We start from the raw sequence: 16,962 nt of genomic DNA, 5'->3' as shown, positions 1-16,962 counted from the left end.
TAGATTGCCATCGATAAAATGGGGGCCAATTATCCTTCCTCTCTTAATGCCACACCATACATTAACCTGCCAAGGTCGCTGCTGTTCCACTTGTCGCTGCCATCGTAGATTTTCCGTTGCCCAATAGTGCATATTATGGCGGTTTAGGTTACCGCTGTTGGTGAATGATGCTTCATCGCTAAATAGAACGCATGCAAAAAATCTTTCATCGTCCCGTAATTTCTCTTGTGCCCTGTGGCAGAACTGCACATGACGTTCAAAGTCATCATCATGCAATTCATAGTGCATAGAAATATGGTACGGGTGCAATCGATGTTGATGTAGCATTCTCAACACCGACGTTTTTGAGATTCCCAATTCTCGCGCAATTTGTCTGCTACTGATGTGAGGATTAGCTGCCCCAGCAGCTAAGACATCTACTAGGGCATCATCATTTGTTGCAGGTTGTGGTTGGTGTTCCACATGTGGCTGGACACTTCCTGTTTCCTTAAATAATGTAACTATCCGGCGAATGGTTCGGACACTTCGATGATGTCGTCCAGGATACCGAGCAGCATACATAGCACACGCCCCTTGGGCATTTTGATCACAATAGCCATACATCAACATGATATCGACCTTTTCCGCAATTGGTAAACGGTCCATTTTAAATCGGGTAATGTATCATGAAGCAAATACCGTCCGCACTGGCGGAATGTTATGTGATACCACATACTTATATGTTTGTGACTATTACAGCAGCTGGCCGGAGTTGCCGAGCGGTGCTAGGCGCTACAGTCTGGAAACGTGCGACCGCTACGTTCGCAGGTTCGAATCCTGCCTCGGGCATGGATGTGTGTGATGTCCTTAGGTTAGTTAGGTTTAAGTAGTTCTAAGTTCTAGGGGACTGATGACCTCAGAAGTTAAGTCCCATAGTGCTCAGAGCCATTTGAACCATTTTTGACTATTACAGCCCCATCTATCACAAAGCGAAAAAAGTGGTCCAGCTAAAACATTCATATTTCTTTACGTACTACATGAATATGTAATAAAAAATGGGGGTTCCTATTTTAAAAAAATGCAGTTGATATGAGTTTGACCTATGGCAGTGCCATCTAGCAGGCCAACCATAGCGCCATCTGGTTTCTCCCTTCAAGCTAGACGAATTTCATTCTTTGTAGTTTTTTCATTTGATGCTTATTTCGTGAGATATTTGGCCCGGTCACTATCAATGGACCACCCTGTAGAAAGCTGTGGATTACTGTGTTACAAATGTTAAATTATGTGTTTGTATTGGTAGCACTGTCAAAAATAGTATCGTATCTTTTCATAGTATAAACATGCTTTGTATATCGAAGTGCTAACGTTCTTCCGAGGAAAAGTGACGAATAGACTGGTAAATCTCTCAAAAAGTGTGACTCCAAAATGAAGTGTTTTTAAGAAATGTGGGTTTCATGGTAATAAATTTTTGTATAAAGAGAAACTTTGCATTCAGCATGTGGTGTGTGAAGTTACAGACAACGAAATACTGGCAAACTCATGAGTATCTAGCGAAACACCCATTAGTGCTTCGAAGATTAAAATGAAACATAGTGATAACACAGTTATCTCAAAACAAAACTCATGTAAACGGTAGGTTAGGTTATATTCTGATACATTTACACAACCTAACAGGGGTGTTATGTGAATGTGTGTGCTGTATGTATGTGGAGGGCCAGTTAGTTTACATGAAGACATTGAGGTATCAAATGGACTAGCCAGGAAACGTATCATTAATTCTGCCAGTTGTAAATATACTCATTCATTTTGGAATTCTGATAAGTGTAAAGATAATTATTTTGAAATAAATGTTAGGTGGTTTTATGGATTGAGAGCTATTGGCAAAGGACACACTGCAGCAGAAACAATGTGTGTCGTGATGTATATGCCACGCCCACTTTGTAAAATGGACAAGTATGCAGGATTTATTGGAGCTGCTGTGAAATCTGCTGCATGTGAGTCAATTAAGTGTGCTGCAAATGAAGCTGCTGAAATAAACGATGGTATGATTGACATATCCGTAGCTTTTGGGGCGCTTGGTAGTAGCGCAGCTGCATTTCTAAGAATTCTGTTGCTACAGTGACCAGTGTGGATACTGGAAAGCTAATAGATTTCCAGATTTTAACCAAACATTGTTATAAGTATAAATCAGGGCATGAAGAAGGGCATATCTGTGACAGAAATTATGAAGGACAACTAGTCGTACGGAGGCCTGTGCAGCTGTTGAAATTTATAATCGATCTGTAAACTAAAGGCGAGTGTGTTACACTAAGTTCTTAGGTTATGCAGACTCAAATGCATATAACAGTGTAGTAGCCACTCAGCCTTATGGTGAGAAGCTTATCACAGAACTGGAATGTGTTGGTCATGTCCAGAAGAGGATGGGTACCAGATTGAGGAAGTTGAAACAAAGTTTGAGAGACAAGAAACTTTCAGGTGGTAAGACCATAAGAAGCAGGCTGACAGACAACATGATTGATCAACTACAACAGTATTATGAGATTGCCATTAGAAATAATACTGAGGATTTGTTGAAATTGAAGCAGGCAGTACGGGCTACCTTCTTCCAGAGACTGTCAGCTGATGATAAACCAGTACACCATCTTTGCCCTCCTGGATCTGGTTCATGGTGCAATTACCGCAATGCCCAGTACTCAAACAGGTCATACAGCCATAAACATTCTATCCCAGCAGCAGTTGTGGATATCATAAAACCTGTTTACAGAGACCTGGCAATCTGGAATTATTGAAGAAGTGTCTGCATTGTCAGACTCAAAATCCCAATGAGTCGTTCAATAATCTTATAGTGTCAGTGTTGTCGTAACTGCCGTCTGCGTCATGTCTGCTGTGCAGCGAGCTATGCTAATTTAAGTATTAACTCTATTTTTCTTACTTGTCACTTCTTCTTCCATGTGTTTTTGCTTTTAGGAAGCTTTTTATTGTCGAGTGCTAGTAATAGTGTTCCATAGATTTTGTGTTTGTTTTGAATACAGTCAGAGAGAGTCCGTTTAGTAAGCCATAGTGCCAGTAGTGCTAGTGTTTGTTTTCAATACAGTCCAGAGACAGGTAGGGCTATTTTCATTGTTTTCTACAGGAAGTGTCTAGTAACCACAGTTTAGTCAACTATCAGCCACCTTTAGTGAATTAGCAGTCTAGTTATAAGTTGATTAACTCTCTACAGTAAATTGATTTCTTAGGATGGATAGGATGTGTGACTGCTGTGTATGGACACAGGTGGAGCTGGCCACTGTTCGCGAACAGCTGAACGTGTTGATGGCCGCGGTTACCCGTCTTCAGGCTGCTGCCTTGGAGTGTAGCGGCAGTGGGGAGTCTGGTGCTTTGCATGGTACACCCCAGGTGATACATGCTTCACCCACTGACCCTTCTGTCGACACATCTTTGCGGGTACCGGGCGCGGTTGGGCCACCCTCTTCCCAAGGGGAGTGGCGGGTTCAGCAGCATTCGCGGCGCACGAGGCGGAGGGTCAGTGTGGAGGCTGGCTGTGTGGCATCGCCCGTTCTGCCTGTGAGTGGACATGTGGCCACTCCTTCAGCAAGGTCTGAGCAGGCACATGGGGGGAGGGGTTTATTAGTTATTGGGAGCTCCAACGTTAGGCAGGTGATGGAGCACCTTAGGGAAATAGCGGAAAGGTCGGGGAAGAAGGACAGTGTTCACTCTGTCTGCTTGCCGGGGGTCTCATCCGAGATGTGGAGGAGGCTGTGCCGGCAGTGATAGAGAGCACTGGGTGCACCCGACTGCAAATTGTTGCTCATGTCGGCACCAATGACTCCTGCCGTCTGGGTTCAGAGGTCATCCTCAGTTCATACAGGCGGTTAGTGGAGTTGGTGAAGGCGGAAAGCCTCGCGGGGTGGAATCTCTGCTAGCTATTTGTAGTATCGTTCCGAGAACCGATAGTGGTCCTCTGGTTTGGAGCCGAGTGGAAGGCTTAAACCAGGGGCTCAGACGATTCTGCGGAGATCTGGGGTGCAAATTCCTCGACATCCGCTATCGGGTGGAGAAATGTAGGGTCCCCCTGAATAGGTCACGCGTGCGCTACATGCAGGAAGTGGCTACAAGTGTAGCGGAGTATGTGTGGAGTGCACATGTGGGTTTTTTAGGTTAGAGAATTCCCTCCCTAGGCCCGACAACACACCTCCTGAGATGCGGCAAGGTAGGAGTAGACAAAATGCAACAGGGAATAACAATATTAATGTGCTAATAGTAAACTGCAGGAGCGTCTATAGAAAGGTCCCAGAACTGCTCTCATTAATAAACGGTCACAATGCCCACATAGTACTAGGGACAGAAAGTTGGCTGAAACCCGATGTAAACAGTAATAAATTCTAAACTCAGATTGGAATGTATACCGCAGAGACAGGCTGGAAAGTGAAGGGGGAGGCATGTTTAAAGTGATAAGAAGTGCAATAGTATCGAAGGAAATTGACGGAGATCCGAAATGTGAAATAATTTAGGTGAAGGTCACGGTTAAACCAGGCTCAGACATAGTAATTGGATGTCTCTATAGGCCCCCTGGCTCAGCAGCTGTTGTGGCTGAGCACCTGAAGGATAATTTGGAAAATATTTCGATTAGATTTGCCCAACATGTTATAGTTCTGGGTGGAGATTTTAATTTGCCCGATATGGACTGGGAGACTCAAACTTTCATAATGGGTGGCAGGGACAAAGAATCCAGTGAAATTTTTTAAGAGCTTTATCTGAAAACTACCTTGAGCAGTTAAACAGAGAACTGACTCATGGCGATAACATATTAGTGACAAACAGACCCGAACTATTTGAAACGGTTAACGCAGAACAGGGAATCAGTGATCATAAAGCGGTTACTGCATCGATGATTTCAGCCATAAATAGAAATATTAAAAAAGGTACGAAGATTTTTCTGGTTAGCAAAAGTGACAAAAATCAGATTTCAGAGTACCTGATGGCTCAACACAAAAGTTTTGTTTTAAGTACAGATAGTGTTGAGGATCAGTGGACAAAGTTCAAAACCATCGTACAATATGCGTTAGATGAGTATGTGCCAATCAAGATCATAAGAGATGGAAAAGAGCCAGCATGGTACAACAACCGAGTTAGAAAACTGCTGAGGAAGCAAACATAAACATAGCCAACACCTTGCAGACAAACAAAAATTACGCGAAGCGAAATGTAATGTGAGGAGGGCCATGCAAGAGGCGTTAAATGAATTCGAAAGTAAAGTTCTGTGTACTAACTTGGCAGAAAATCCTAAGAAATTTTGCTCTTATGTCAAAGCGGTAGGTGGATCAAAACAAAATGTCCAGACACTCTGTGACCAAAAAGGTACTGAAACAGAGGATGATGGACTAAAGCCGAAATACTAAATGTCTTTTTCCAAAGCTGTTTCACAGAGGAAGACTGCACTGTGGTTCCTTCTCTAGATTGTCACACTGATGACAAAATGGTAGATATTGAAATAGAGGGATAGAGAAACAATTAAAATCACTCAAAAGAGGAAAGGCCGCTGGACCTGATGGGATACCAGTTCAGTTTTACACAGAGTATGTGAAGGAACTTGCCCCCCTTCTTGCAGTAATGTGCCATAGGTCTCTACAAGAGTGTAGCGTTCCAAAGAATTGGAAAAGGGCACAGGTCATCCCCGTTTTCAAGAAGGGACGTCGAACAGATGTGCAGAACTGTAGACCTATATCTCTAACATCGATCAGTTGTAGAATTTTAGAACATGTATTATGTTTGAATATTATGACTTTTCTGTAAACTAGAAATCTACTCTGTAGGAATCAGCATGGGTTTCAAATAAGACGATCGTGTGAAACCCAGCTCGCGCTATTCGTCCACGAGAATCAGAGGGCCATGGACACGGGTTCCCAGGTAGATGCTGTGTTTCTTGACTTCCACAAGGTGTTCGATACAGTTCTCCGCAATTGTTTAATGAACAAAATAAGAGCATATGGACTATCAGACCAATTATGTGATTGGATTGAAGAGTTGCTAGATAACAGAACGTAGCATGTCATTCTCAATGGAGAGAAGTCTTCCGAATTAAGAGTGATTTCAGGTGTGCTGCAGGGGAGTGTCGTAGGACCGTTGCTATTCACAATATACATAAATGACCTTGTGAATGACATCGGAAGTTCACTGAGGCTTTTTGCGGATGATGCTGTGGTATATCGAGAGGTTGCAACAATGGAAAATGGTACTGAAATGCAGGATGATCTGCAGCGAATTGATGCATGGTTTAGGGAATGGCAATTGAATCTCAATGTAGACAAGTGTAATGTGCTGCGAATACATAGAAAGAAAGATCCCATATCATTTAGCTACAATATAGCACATCAGCAATTGGAAGCAGTTAATTCCATAAATTATCTGGGAGTATGCATTAGGAGTGATTTAAAATGGAATGATCATATAAAGTTGATCGTGGGTAAATCAGATGCCAGACTGAGATTCATTGGAAGAATCCTAAGGAAATGCAATCCGAAAACAAAGGAATTAGGTTACAGTACACTTGTTCGCCCACTGTTTGAATACTGCTCAGCAGTGTGGGATCCGTACCAGATAGGGTTGATAGAAGAGATAGAGAAGATCCAACAGAGAGCAGCATGCTTCGTTATAGGATCATTTAGTAATCGCGAAAGAGTTACAGAGATGTTAGATAAACTCCAGTGGAAGACTCTGCAGGGGGGACGCTCAGTAGCTCGGTACGGGCTTTTGTTGAAGTTTCAAGAACATACTTTCACCGAGGAGTCAAGCAGTATATTGCTCCCTCCTACGTATATCTCGCAAAGAGACCATGAGGATAAAATGAGAGAGATTAGAGCCCGCACATAGGCATACCGACAATGCTTCTTTCCACGAACAATACGAGACTGTAATAGAAGGGAGAACCAATAGAGGTACTCAAGGTACCCTACACCATCAGGTGGCTTGAGGAGTATGGATGTAGATGTAGATGTAGACCAAAAAATGTTTTTCTTGTAATGAAGACACTAAAGTGGGGGTCAGTCATGCTGTTATTGCTTTTAATGATGGCAACATTGGTAGCGTGAAAGTGCTACAACATATGGGAATTAATTCTGGAGCAAACTGCATCAGAGAATTTGAATGGATGGACAAGGTTTGCACTGGTAAAGCAGAGTATGCAGCACAGTTGGCCACTACGGAGTCCAGAAAGAAGAAAACAAGAAAAAACTTAAAAAAGATCAAGAGGATGATATACAGTATGGTGCAGGGTGCTTCTGAGTGACTAAAAATAAAATGTTAAGCATATATTGAGTTACAGTCTATTAAAACTTTAAAAACTCTTCCTGAAAATTTACATTTTGTCTTGCATTTTTCCCTAAATCTCAGTAACTAATTCGAATAGCGAATTCAAATTTTCAGTATGTATCCTGAGCCTTCTGAACTAAAAGAAGAACATAATGTTATGTATAAATAAAATTATTTAGAATAACATACAAAAAAGTACACAAAATTTTAACTGTGTAATTAAAAAATTGTATTTCCAAAAGCAGTGGCTGAAATGCAATTATTGTAAGACTCAGAACATATAGTTTAATGTCCTGTAAAAGTTTCTTGTCAATGGCTACAGTTGTTCCTGAAATACGGGGAAGTTAAGTCACTAAATTTAACATTGTCAGGATATGGCGTTCAAACTCCACTTAATGCACATTTTCTCCTTCCTCCACTTGGTGTGCAACACATTTATAGTATTTTCACAACAGCAGTAGCTATTTTCTTACAATTTCTTTTTGCAGGAATACCATGTGCCGGGCTTCAAGGGACATGTGGGATTTATTACCTCAATGAGTGAACACTTCTGTGGCACGTGCAACCGTTTACGGATAACAGCTGATGGCAATTTGAAGGTGTGTCTCTTTGGGAATTCAGAGATATCTCTCAGGTGAGTGATGAAACATAGAATAATTGTGTCCAAGTGAAAATTCATGTGAGGAAACCATAAAATTACTAGAAGACTGACAGACTGATCAGTATTTTACCTCCAGGAGGTGAAATTCCAAAACTTCTTATAGACACATTTGTTCCTCTTGTCCTCACATTAGTCATGGAGTCCGAGTGACCTTTGAGACCTTCAGAAACTTATCCCTCTTTCCTCTCTCATTAAGGAACTGATAGTTCCAAATGCTGAGTATAGAATAATACTTTCAAACTGTTTGCCATGCACATTAGGTATGTGGTTGGTATATGGAAGAGATAAACTGCAGTTAAATCCAGCAGGTATGAAATGAGTAATCTTTTCTTGAAGTTTTCAGCTTGCACCCTCCTCCCTCCCAGACATACAAACCAGATACCTCTAGCTAAATAATTTGTGAGTATATATAATTTGCCTCTGTCAACATCATGTTACACTAACCTATTTGTGAGATTAAATTAAAGGAAAGTAATCAGAACTGGAAATTATGTAAAGACATTTTTAGTTATGTCCCTATGTTGTAATAAAGTTAACACAATATTTCTGTCCATGTGATGGTAACTATGATTCGTCAGCCACTGTTGCCGAGCGGTTCTACGCGCTTCAGTCCAGAACTGCGCGACTGCTACGGTCGCAGGTTTGAATCCTGCCTTGGCTCAGATGTTAAGTCCTATAGTGCCCAGAGCCATTTGAACTGTGATTCATGATTATCAGAGTCTATATGTTCCAAATAAAAATTGGAACTTCATGTGTATAAATGTACAAATTATTAGACAATGGGACCAACAACTGACACTTTTAAATTGATGACTAGACTAAGAGATTAATAATAGGAAAAAAACTGCAAGATACTTGGCGATAAGTTTGCTTCAGGACAAGGTAAGGGGGGTGAGGGGTGGGAAGAATCAGCTCTCTCTTTGTGAGCATACCAGAAATCCTTTATCAACCGAAGGTAAAATAAGATATAAAAATACAGGGTCAAACAATTAATTTAAGTATCTTAAAAACCAAATGACTAATAAAATTGGAAGCTAAGAAAAGTAAGTTCGTAGTAAGTAGGGTGAAACACAAGGGGCTGCAACATATTGCCATTGTTGTTTGACTTGTCTATCAAAGAAAAAAGAAATGGATCAAAACAAAATAAAAGTGAGAATGGAAATGTATCAGAAGCACATAGGAATAAGCAAGGAACATATTCTTTAATAAAAAAAAAAAAATGACCTGTGAGGCAGATGTTCCTACAATTTTATGTTCATAGCACAGCAGTCTGTGAAAGCAAAATATTTATGACATTGAAAAAAGAAAATCAGTGAGTGAAAAGTGTGTGTAGGTGAATTGTGGTGAAAGACTGGATATTGGAACTTCTGTTAGGCTGCCCAGTATTAGTTAACTTGGTAGTAAAGGAGCAAGTTTGCAAGGGCAGATAACTGTTTGACTACGTAAAATAGAGTGGGAGTATGGAAAAGCTAGTCCAAGATAGGATGAAAAAGATAACAGCAACTTAAAAAATGAATTGATAAGTTACCATGAACCCCATTCCAATCTAGTGAATGCAGTGGTTGACAATATCTTGTGACATTCGCCTATAAGGCTCAAACAATAATTGCTAAATAAAATTACAAAATGTTGACAAGACTGTATCTAAGCTGTCACTCTCTTTTGAAACAAGGGTGTTTAAACCAAGAAACACGCAGGAAAGCAGGGACAACTCGCACACTAGAGGAGGATGGGAAGTATCATTGAAGGAGTGAGCATAAACCGTGTGGAATATGTGTGGTACAAGTAAAAAAAAAAAAAAAAAAAAAAAAAGAAGAAGAAGAAGAAGAAGAAGAAGAGGAAGTGGAAAAATCTTGATCTGGAAACAAGGGAATAAAAATTTGCCACGCGAAGAGACAATATGGTACTGTGCTGATGAGTGTGTACAAGTGGTGATATACAATATACATTGATAAAGGAACTCTGCATTGGGCCCAGAAGACCACGCAATGCCCTTCGAGAGATGTCCTCTACTATATATCTATGGAGAGTTAGGGGGTCAGTATACAACTCTCCAGGCTGTTATCAACTTCCAGAAGTTGAAGACACTGCTTCTCACTTGAGTAGCTCCTCAGCTGGAACTACAAGCAGAGTGTACCCTATTCCAGTCCGTCCACCGAGCAGAATTTCCCGGCTCTACAAGGAATTGAACCTGATCCCTTTCTATGGCACCCCTGTGGCATACTGACTGCATAGCTGTGGCAAGAGTCATAATATACACTTGTGAACAATTGAGTTATAACTATTCTGTTTATTGGGGAGAGAGTATGTATATTGCACCGTGAGTGAAACAGTTTAGTGTATCGTAAATGGAATGTATTCAGACCTTGTACTTGTTGTGTGAGAGCGCGGTGTCTTAGACACTTGTAGTGTTTGTCTTAGCATGTACGGACCAGTGAGCCTTACTTTCTAGTATTTTTAATTATATATCATTACTGGTGCCTCTGGCACTTTTGTGCTGCAATAGCAATAGCTTGCAATAGCAAACATTGAGTGAACCATGGTTTTTGGATTAGAAGAAGAGGTCAACTGGGTTGACATTGGGAATAGAGTGATGGGAAGTGGACAATAAGCAGTTATATCGAAGGGTGCATTATTTGATATGTTAAGGTTAATTATAAAATGTGGATTGGAGAATTTTTCACGTTGAGCAGAAGTAAGTTTACAGGACCAGATGTCAAATTACACATGATCCGTGTGAATCCCTATAGTCAGCATGAACACTGGCACACAGAATAATATATAGGTAGCCTTGCTGTATATAAAAAATCAGATTTGTGCTGAACTGTCATGAACAAACTGTCACTTCTCTGGAATAAATAGACTCTGATTTGTTAATTACATCTGTGTAAATGAAAAATATAGGAAAACATAGATTGCTGCTTACTGTAAAGCAGACATGTTACATTGTAGACAGGCACAATTAAAAAGGCACTTACACAAAGCTTTCGGTCACAGCCTTCATCAGCAAAAGAGATACAGAGAAACACACACATTCATACACACAGGCAAGCACATGTCACACACATATGACTGACAACTCCAGTAGCTTGCCCCTAGCTGCTGGACTTGGCAGTTTTTTTTTCTCTGTGTGTGTGTGCGTGCGTGCGCGCGTGGAGTGCTTGCTTGTGTGTTGTGCCTGTGTGCAACTTTGTTTTCTTTACGGTAAATAGTGATCTATCTTTCCCTGCACTGTTGATATTCCTACCTGGAATTTCCATTGTTTAATCAGTGTAAATAAGAAGGACACAGTTACATATATTCTGTCACTTGAAGACTAATACATGAAGTAAGTGGACATTATTTTTTATTGCAGAGGATCTTTGTCACCACTAATTATTAATTTTGTGTTCCAGTTAATTAGACATGGTTTCATCCTTTCGTGGATGTGCTCTTTTTGTTAAATCTTCCTGCAAAAGATCTGATTTACTTCAAATTAATAAACCTGAGTATTCTGAAAAAGGAGGTGCAGCTTACAGCTGCAGTGTGACAGTTGATCACAGGGTGATTTTATCACTGCCATATCGTGGGTAACCATGGCTCGAGACACTTATTCTATAAGGGTGTGTAGTCATTGGGCTTTCTTGTACCACAGTGTCAAAGGTGTACTGTGAGCAGATTTACTCAAGGAAAATACTACCACAATCAGCAGAGTGAACTGCTATGGGCAACAGGATATCATTGACAGGGGTTACCACTGACTAGCATGGCTTTAGCAGCGAACAGGTGGGCCACAATGTAGCAAATGACTCACCAACTCAGTGACAGTCAATAAACAGTAACCATTCATGCCACTGGGAACTGTCACCTCTTTGTGGGATACAAAGATGCAATCTGCACACTGCTCGTCACAGTTACAAAGATTAGCATTGGTTCGGAACAGCACCAGGGGATGCTCGAAGCATGCAGGAAGGTCGTCTGTCTGATGATTTGCGGTACATATTGCCAAGGTGGCAGGGTGCAAAATAAGGAGTGATCAAAAAACTTCCATTTGAAGGCTGCATAGTTCAGACCAGTATGCCACACACACACACACACACACACACACACACACACACACACACTCTCACACACACACACACACACACACACACACACACACACACACATATCCATCCACACATATACCCTGCTTGTGTCTGTATATGTGCGGATGGATATATGTGTGTGTGTGTGTGTGTGTGTGTGTGTGTGTGTGTGCGAGTGTATACCTGTCCTTTTTCCCCCCTAAGGTAAGTCTTTCCACTCCCAGGGTTGGAATGACTCCTTACCCTCTCCCTTAAAACCCACATCCTTTCGTCTTTCCCTCTCCTTCCCTCTTTCCTGATGAAGCAACTGTGGGTTGCGAAAGCTTGAATTTTGTGTGTGTGTTTGTTTGTGTGTCTATCAACATACCAATGCTTTCGTTTGGTAAGTTACATCATCTTTGTTTTTAGATATATTTTTCCCATTTGGAATGTTTCCCTGTATTATATTATATATCAGTGCTTTCCTCTCCCACAACTATCCTGCAGACCTTGTCCACAAATAGATCTCCCAAACAATACATTCCTCCCCACCCAACAACAATGTTACTACCCCCAGACCACACAGAAGCATCCCCCTTGTCACCCAATATTATCCTGGCCTCGAATACATCAACTAATTACTCCGCCACGGATATGAATTTCTCAAGTCAAGCCCTGAAGTGAGATCATCCCTTGACAATATTCTCCCCACACCACCCAGAGTTGCCTTTTGCCGACCCCCTAACCTCCGTAACATCCTTGTCAAACCCTACAATATTCCCAGACCACCTTCACTACCCAGCGGTTCCTACCCCTGTAACCGACCCCGATGCAAAACCTGCCCCATGCATCCCCCCACAACCAACTACTCCAGCCCCGCTACTGGTATAACATACACAACTCAAGGCAGGGCCACATGTGAGACAGCACGTCATTTATCAGCTGACATGCCTGCACTGCACAGCCTTTTACATTGGTATGACGACAACTAAACTGGCTGAGCGCATGAATGGGCACAGACGAACTGTCCACCTAGGAGATGTCCAATACCCAGTAGCGGAGCATGCCCTCCAGCATAATTCTAGGGACCTAGGAACCTGCTACACCATATGTGCCATGTCGCTTCTCCCACCCAACACCAGTACCTCGGAACTGCGGAGATGGGAACTTGCACTCCAACACATCCTTTCATCCCGCCATCCCCCTGGACTGAACCTATGTTAACCAACCTCACTCCCATTTACTCTTTAGTCTTCTCCTCTTTCCCTTTCCTCTTTAGCCATTCACGCATCTTTTTATCCTACATAGTTGTGTTTATCTTTATACTATGTACCTCTTTACTTCTGTATTCATCCTCCTTGGTTTGAAGCTGGCACAGTAATTACAGTAGAATATCTTTGGCTTCCCTCTGACATCCATGCCTCCATCTTTGCTACCCTCCCTGTTTACCTTTCCCCTGTTGCTTCATAACCTGGGTTGTGAATAACTGAATCCACTTTCCCTTCTTCCCCTTTTTTCCCCTCTCTCCTCCCTGATGAAGGAACGAAGTTCCGAAAGCTAGGATACGTCAATTTTCTGTTCTGTTTTGTGTATCTATCGGCTGTACTGAGCTGAGGTAAGTACTCACCAGGCCCTCTATCTCTTTGTTAGTATTTGTTTCATATATATAAACACACACATACACACACATACTCACACACACACACACACACACACACACACACACACACACACACAGGGTGATGCGTATTAACATTTAAAAACCTCCAAAGCACTGTAGATGACCCTGAGACAAGTAATTTAATACAAAACACATGGGATCACAAATGTTGGATACGATACAAATGTTGGGAAATGTGTCAAAAGCAAATGACAAATGTCACCAGATGATGTACCTTGCCATGCTTGCAGTGGTTGAGCCTCTTGGTCTGTCACACTTGATCATCCCAACCCAAGTCAAGTATTCATATCGTTGTGGCTACGGATACATGTGTGCGACTTTAGTGATGGCGTTCAGGATTTGCGTCTTGCATCTGGCAGGCAGTATTTTTTCATTGTGTTAAACAATTATGTATTTATATTGAAGTTTATTATTTTATTTACCGGTCTTGCAGTTTCCTTGATTTCTTGCAAAGTACAGTACAATGAAAACCTACCATATTGCATAACAAGTAGATGAGTGTAAACTTCAGAATAGCATCATCGCCATTAAATGACCTTTGTTTTCTTTACTAACTAATGTCTGTAAACAAAAAGAGAAGTGACAGAAGCAAAAAACACAAAATCAGAACTGCTTTTGCTTGATTACAGCAGGGACAGTAATTTTGTAACATCTACATTTACAACAGATCATATTTACAAAATGTTTTGAAATTTGCTCTGTTTTCTCAAATGAAAGTATTGCACTGCTCAATCATTTCTTTACACTCAACCCCGACTGCTGCACATGCTGTGGGGTATGTCATCTGGTTACGTCATATGTTCAGTGTTTCTCACCAATTTTTGGGGTATTTTGAAATTTACAAAAAGGAAAATGCAGAAAGTTATCACATTTTGCTGCACAATACCTGTGTCACAGAAAAATAATGTATACAAATCTTCTCAGATTGGCCACTGAATAACTTTGTGCAAGCCTCGCAATATTTCACCAACACAACTGTTCGTCATCTTCAGGTAGTGGTGGGTCCTGTCATCACTGCTGCAAGATGTGACTGGTGATATTCGCACAGCAGAATTGAAATTTGTCAGGCTAGAAGCAGGAGTACGAATGTGTGGACAGGCACTCCCAGTTGGATGGAAATGCCATTCATAGTAGCCTTCTGCTTATGTGTTATGGGCAATGACTGCACTTCTGGACACTCGTGTGGTTAAAAGCTGAATTAACTCTCTGCAAGGTGCTGCATCAGGTCATACATCGGAGGATCTGGTTTCTACTGTTTTAATTTCATGGCAGTCAGTGCTGGATTCTGGGCAGTGCTTAGTCAAAATTCCATATTCCTGTTGGTAAGATTGCCCACCGTATGGCCTCTTGGGAAACGTGTGGTGCCCTGTATTCAGGCAGTGCTCTGCTACCACTAATTTACTGGGTGGCATTTTTGTCAGTGCTGTTGAACACAGTGTTCTTGCACAATGTGAGGTGTCTGCCCTATATAAGATTTCCCATAATGGCATCAGATCTTATATATGATCTATGTTTTCTAGGGTCAAGATTGTCTTTAACTTAACACAAACACTTCCTTAGTTTCGCTGGTAGACGAAAAACACACTTGATTCTGTTTCTCCTAGCGATTCTTTCTATTTTTGAAAACATGCCACTGAAATATGGCAAGAAAGCCATTTGCAGTGCTTGTCTAAGTATCTTCATTTACATCCCTACACTGAACTTGCTTTGCTCAGAACACATTGCAAATCTGTTTACAAGAATAAACGTTCTGCTGCAACACTGTTATTAGGTTTTACAGTTCACCAGGCAGACTGTTGGTATCTGAGATCACGTGTGCTCTATGTGCCAAGGAGTGTAAGACACTACCACATTGTGCAGGGTGATGGCAACTTTTGGACCGCAAATATAACTCTGCGTGTATCAGTTTGCAGTAGAGACTATGCCCCAGTGTTCTGTCAGCTTTTCTTCTAACTGTGACATCCAGGAATGGTAAGCTGCTATCTTTTTGTACTTCCACAGTGAACTGAATATTCAGATGGAGCGAGTGCAAATGCTGCAGGGACATAGGTAGTGTCTGTATTATGTGGGCCGCACCACAAATGTCTCTTCAGCATTCTGCCAGAAGGAGGAATGTTGGATATTTACTAAGGGAAATAGAGGATCTCCCATGGGAACACTGTCCACTTGATTAAAGTAGTTGGTGTTACATAAGAAATAGGATGAGGTATGCACATGTTTAAACAGCACCACAATTTCTTTCTCAAACTTGCTGTTAATAACCTCTAATGAGGGCTGCAGGGGCACTTTTGTAAGTAATGATATAACATTTGAGCTAACTAAAAGATCTGAAAGTTCTAGTTTAAGCATCTTCAGGTATTCTATGAAATCCTCTGAATTCTAAATATGATGGTCATAGTCATCCACATGATAAATTTCAAAGCTGTCATGTGGAAATTGCCAGTTGCATCTTGCAGCAGTGATGGTGGAAATCACCACCACCTGTAGATGCCAAAACGTTGTGTCACTTAAATATTGAGGGAGGGACTTGCATAATGTTATCTGGTGGGGAACCCAAAGTGTTTTTGCAACAGATCTATCAGGCAAGCCTGAAAAGTCACATATACTCCAAGCAGTAAGTACCTGTCGTAAAATGATCACATTAGTGAGCTTGGCAATTAATTAAGAGTTTATCAATAAATTTGGCTTCATTTTGCAAGAAATTGTGCTGTGTTCCAGTACTCCCTCTTCAACAAAACTAATGTCAGTTTCTGCTCCACCTCTTCAGCCCAAGATCCTATGTACACTCTTGAGCATTTGTGTAAGATACCTGTTTATTTATAAAAATAAAAGTAACATCTATCATGACTTTCCCATTCTTGTCCAGTGGGTTTGTTATCCTGCTGTTGCCTACTGCAGACTACAAGATTACTGTTGAAGATTTCTGCAAAGTTTTTCTTCCTTTTTAGTGTACCAACATTTCACTGTGTGGTAATTGCCTGGTACTGTTTAACGGGTGTTTTAACAGTTGTTTCAGAGATGCAATACGAAGCAAATGCAGTGAGGATGACTTGCTTGCCATGATTGGGGCAGCAGTGAGAAGAAGGAAGAAACAACATCGAGGTAAGATACATTACAGCAAATGTAACTCTATAGATAGAAAGAAAATTTCTGTTTAACAAGTCATAGCAAACATAAGAGCAAAATAGAACGAAAAACAACAGTGATAGAACCTGTGTTTTTTGTGTAAACTTGGATTTAATTTTTATTTAGTATTCATTCTGATTAATGCCCATTGGTCAACAAGA

The 16,962-nt window shown here is 41.1% G+C and overlaps 1 protein-coding gene across 1 annotated transcript in view; it reads left to right on the top strand.

Annotated features, from left to right (window-relative positions):
- Nucleotides 1-16,962, top strand: part of LOC124622202 (molybdenum cofactor biosynthesis protein 1-like) — a 59,806-nt gene that overhangs the window by 20,720 nt on the left and 22,124 nt on the right. The window contains exons 5-6 of the mRNA XM_047147851.1: nt 7,776-7,921; nt 16,692-16,777. Of these exons, the coding sequence (XP_047003807.1) occupies nt 7,776-7,921; nt 16,692-16,777 (232 nt within the window). The remainder of the gene's footprint in view (nt 1-7,775; nt 7,922-16,691; nt 16,778-16,962) is intronic.

This window comes from Schistocerca americana, chromosome 7, assembly GCF_021461395.2.
Source record: "Schistocerca americana isolate TAMUIC-IGC-003095 chromosome 7, iqSchAmer2.1, whole genome shotgun sequence".
Taxonomy (NCBI): domain Eukaryota; kingdom Metazoa; phylum Arthropoda; class Insecta; order Orthoptera; family Acrididae; genus Schistocerca; species Schistocerca americana.
This window is presented reverse-complemented; position numbering and strand designations above follow the sequence as displayed.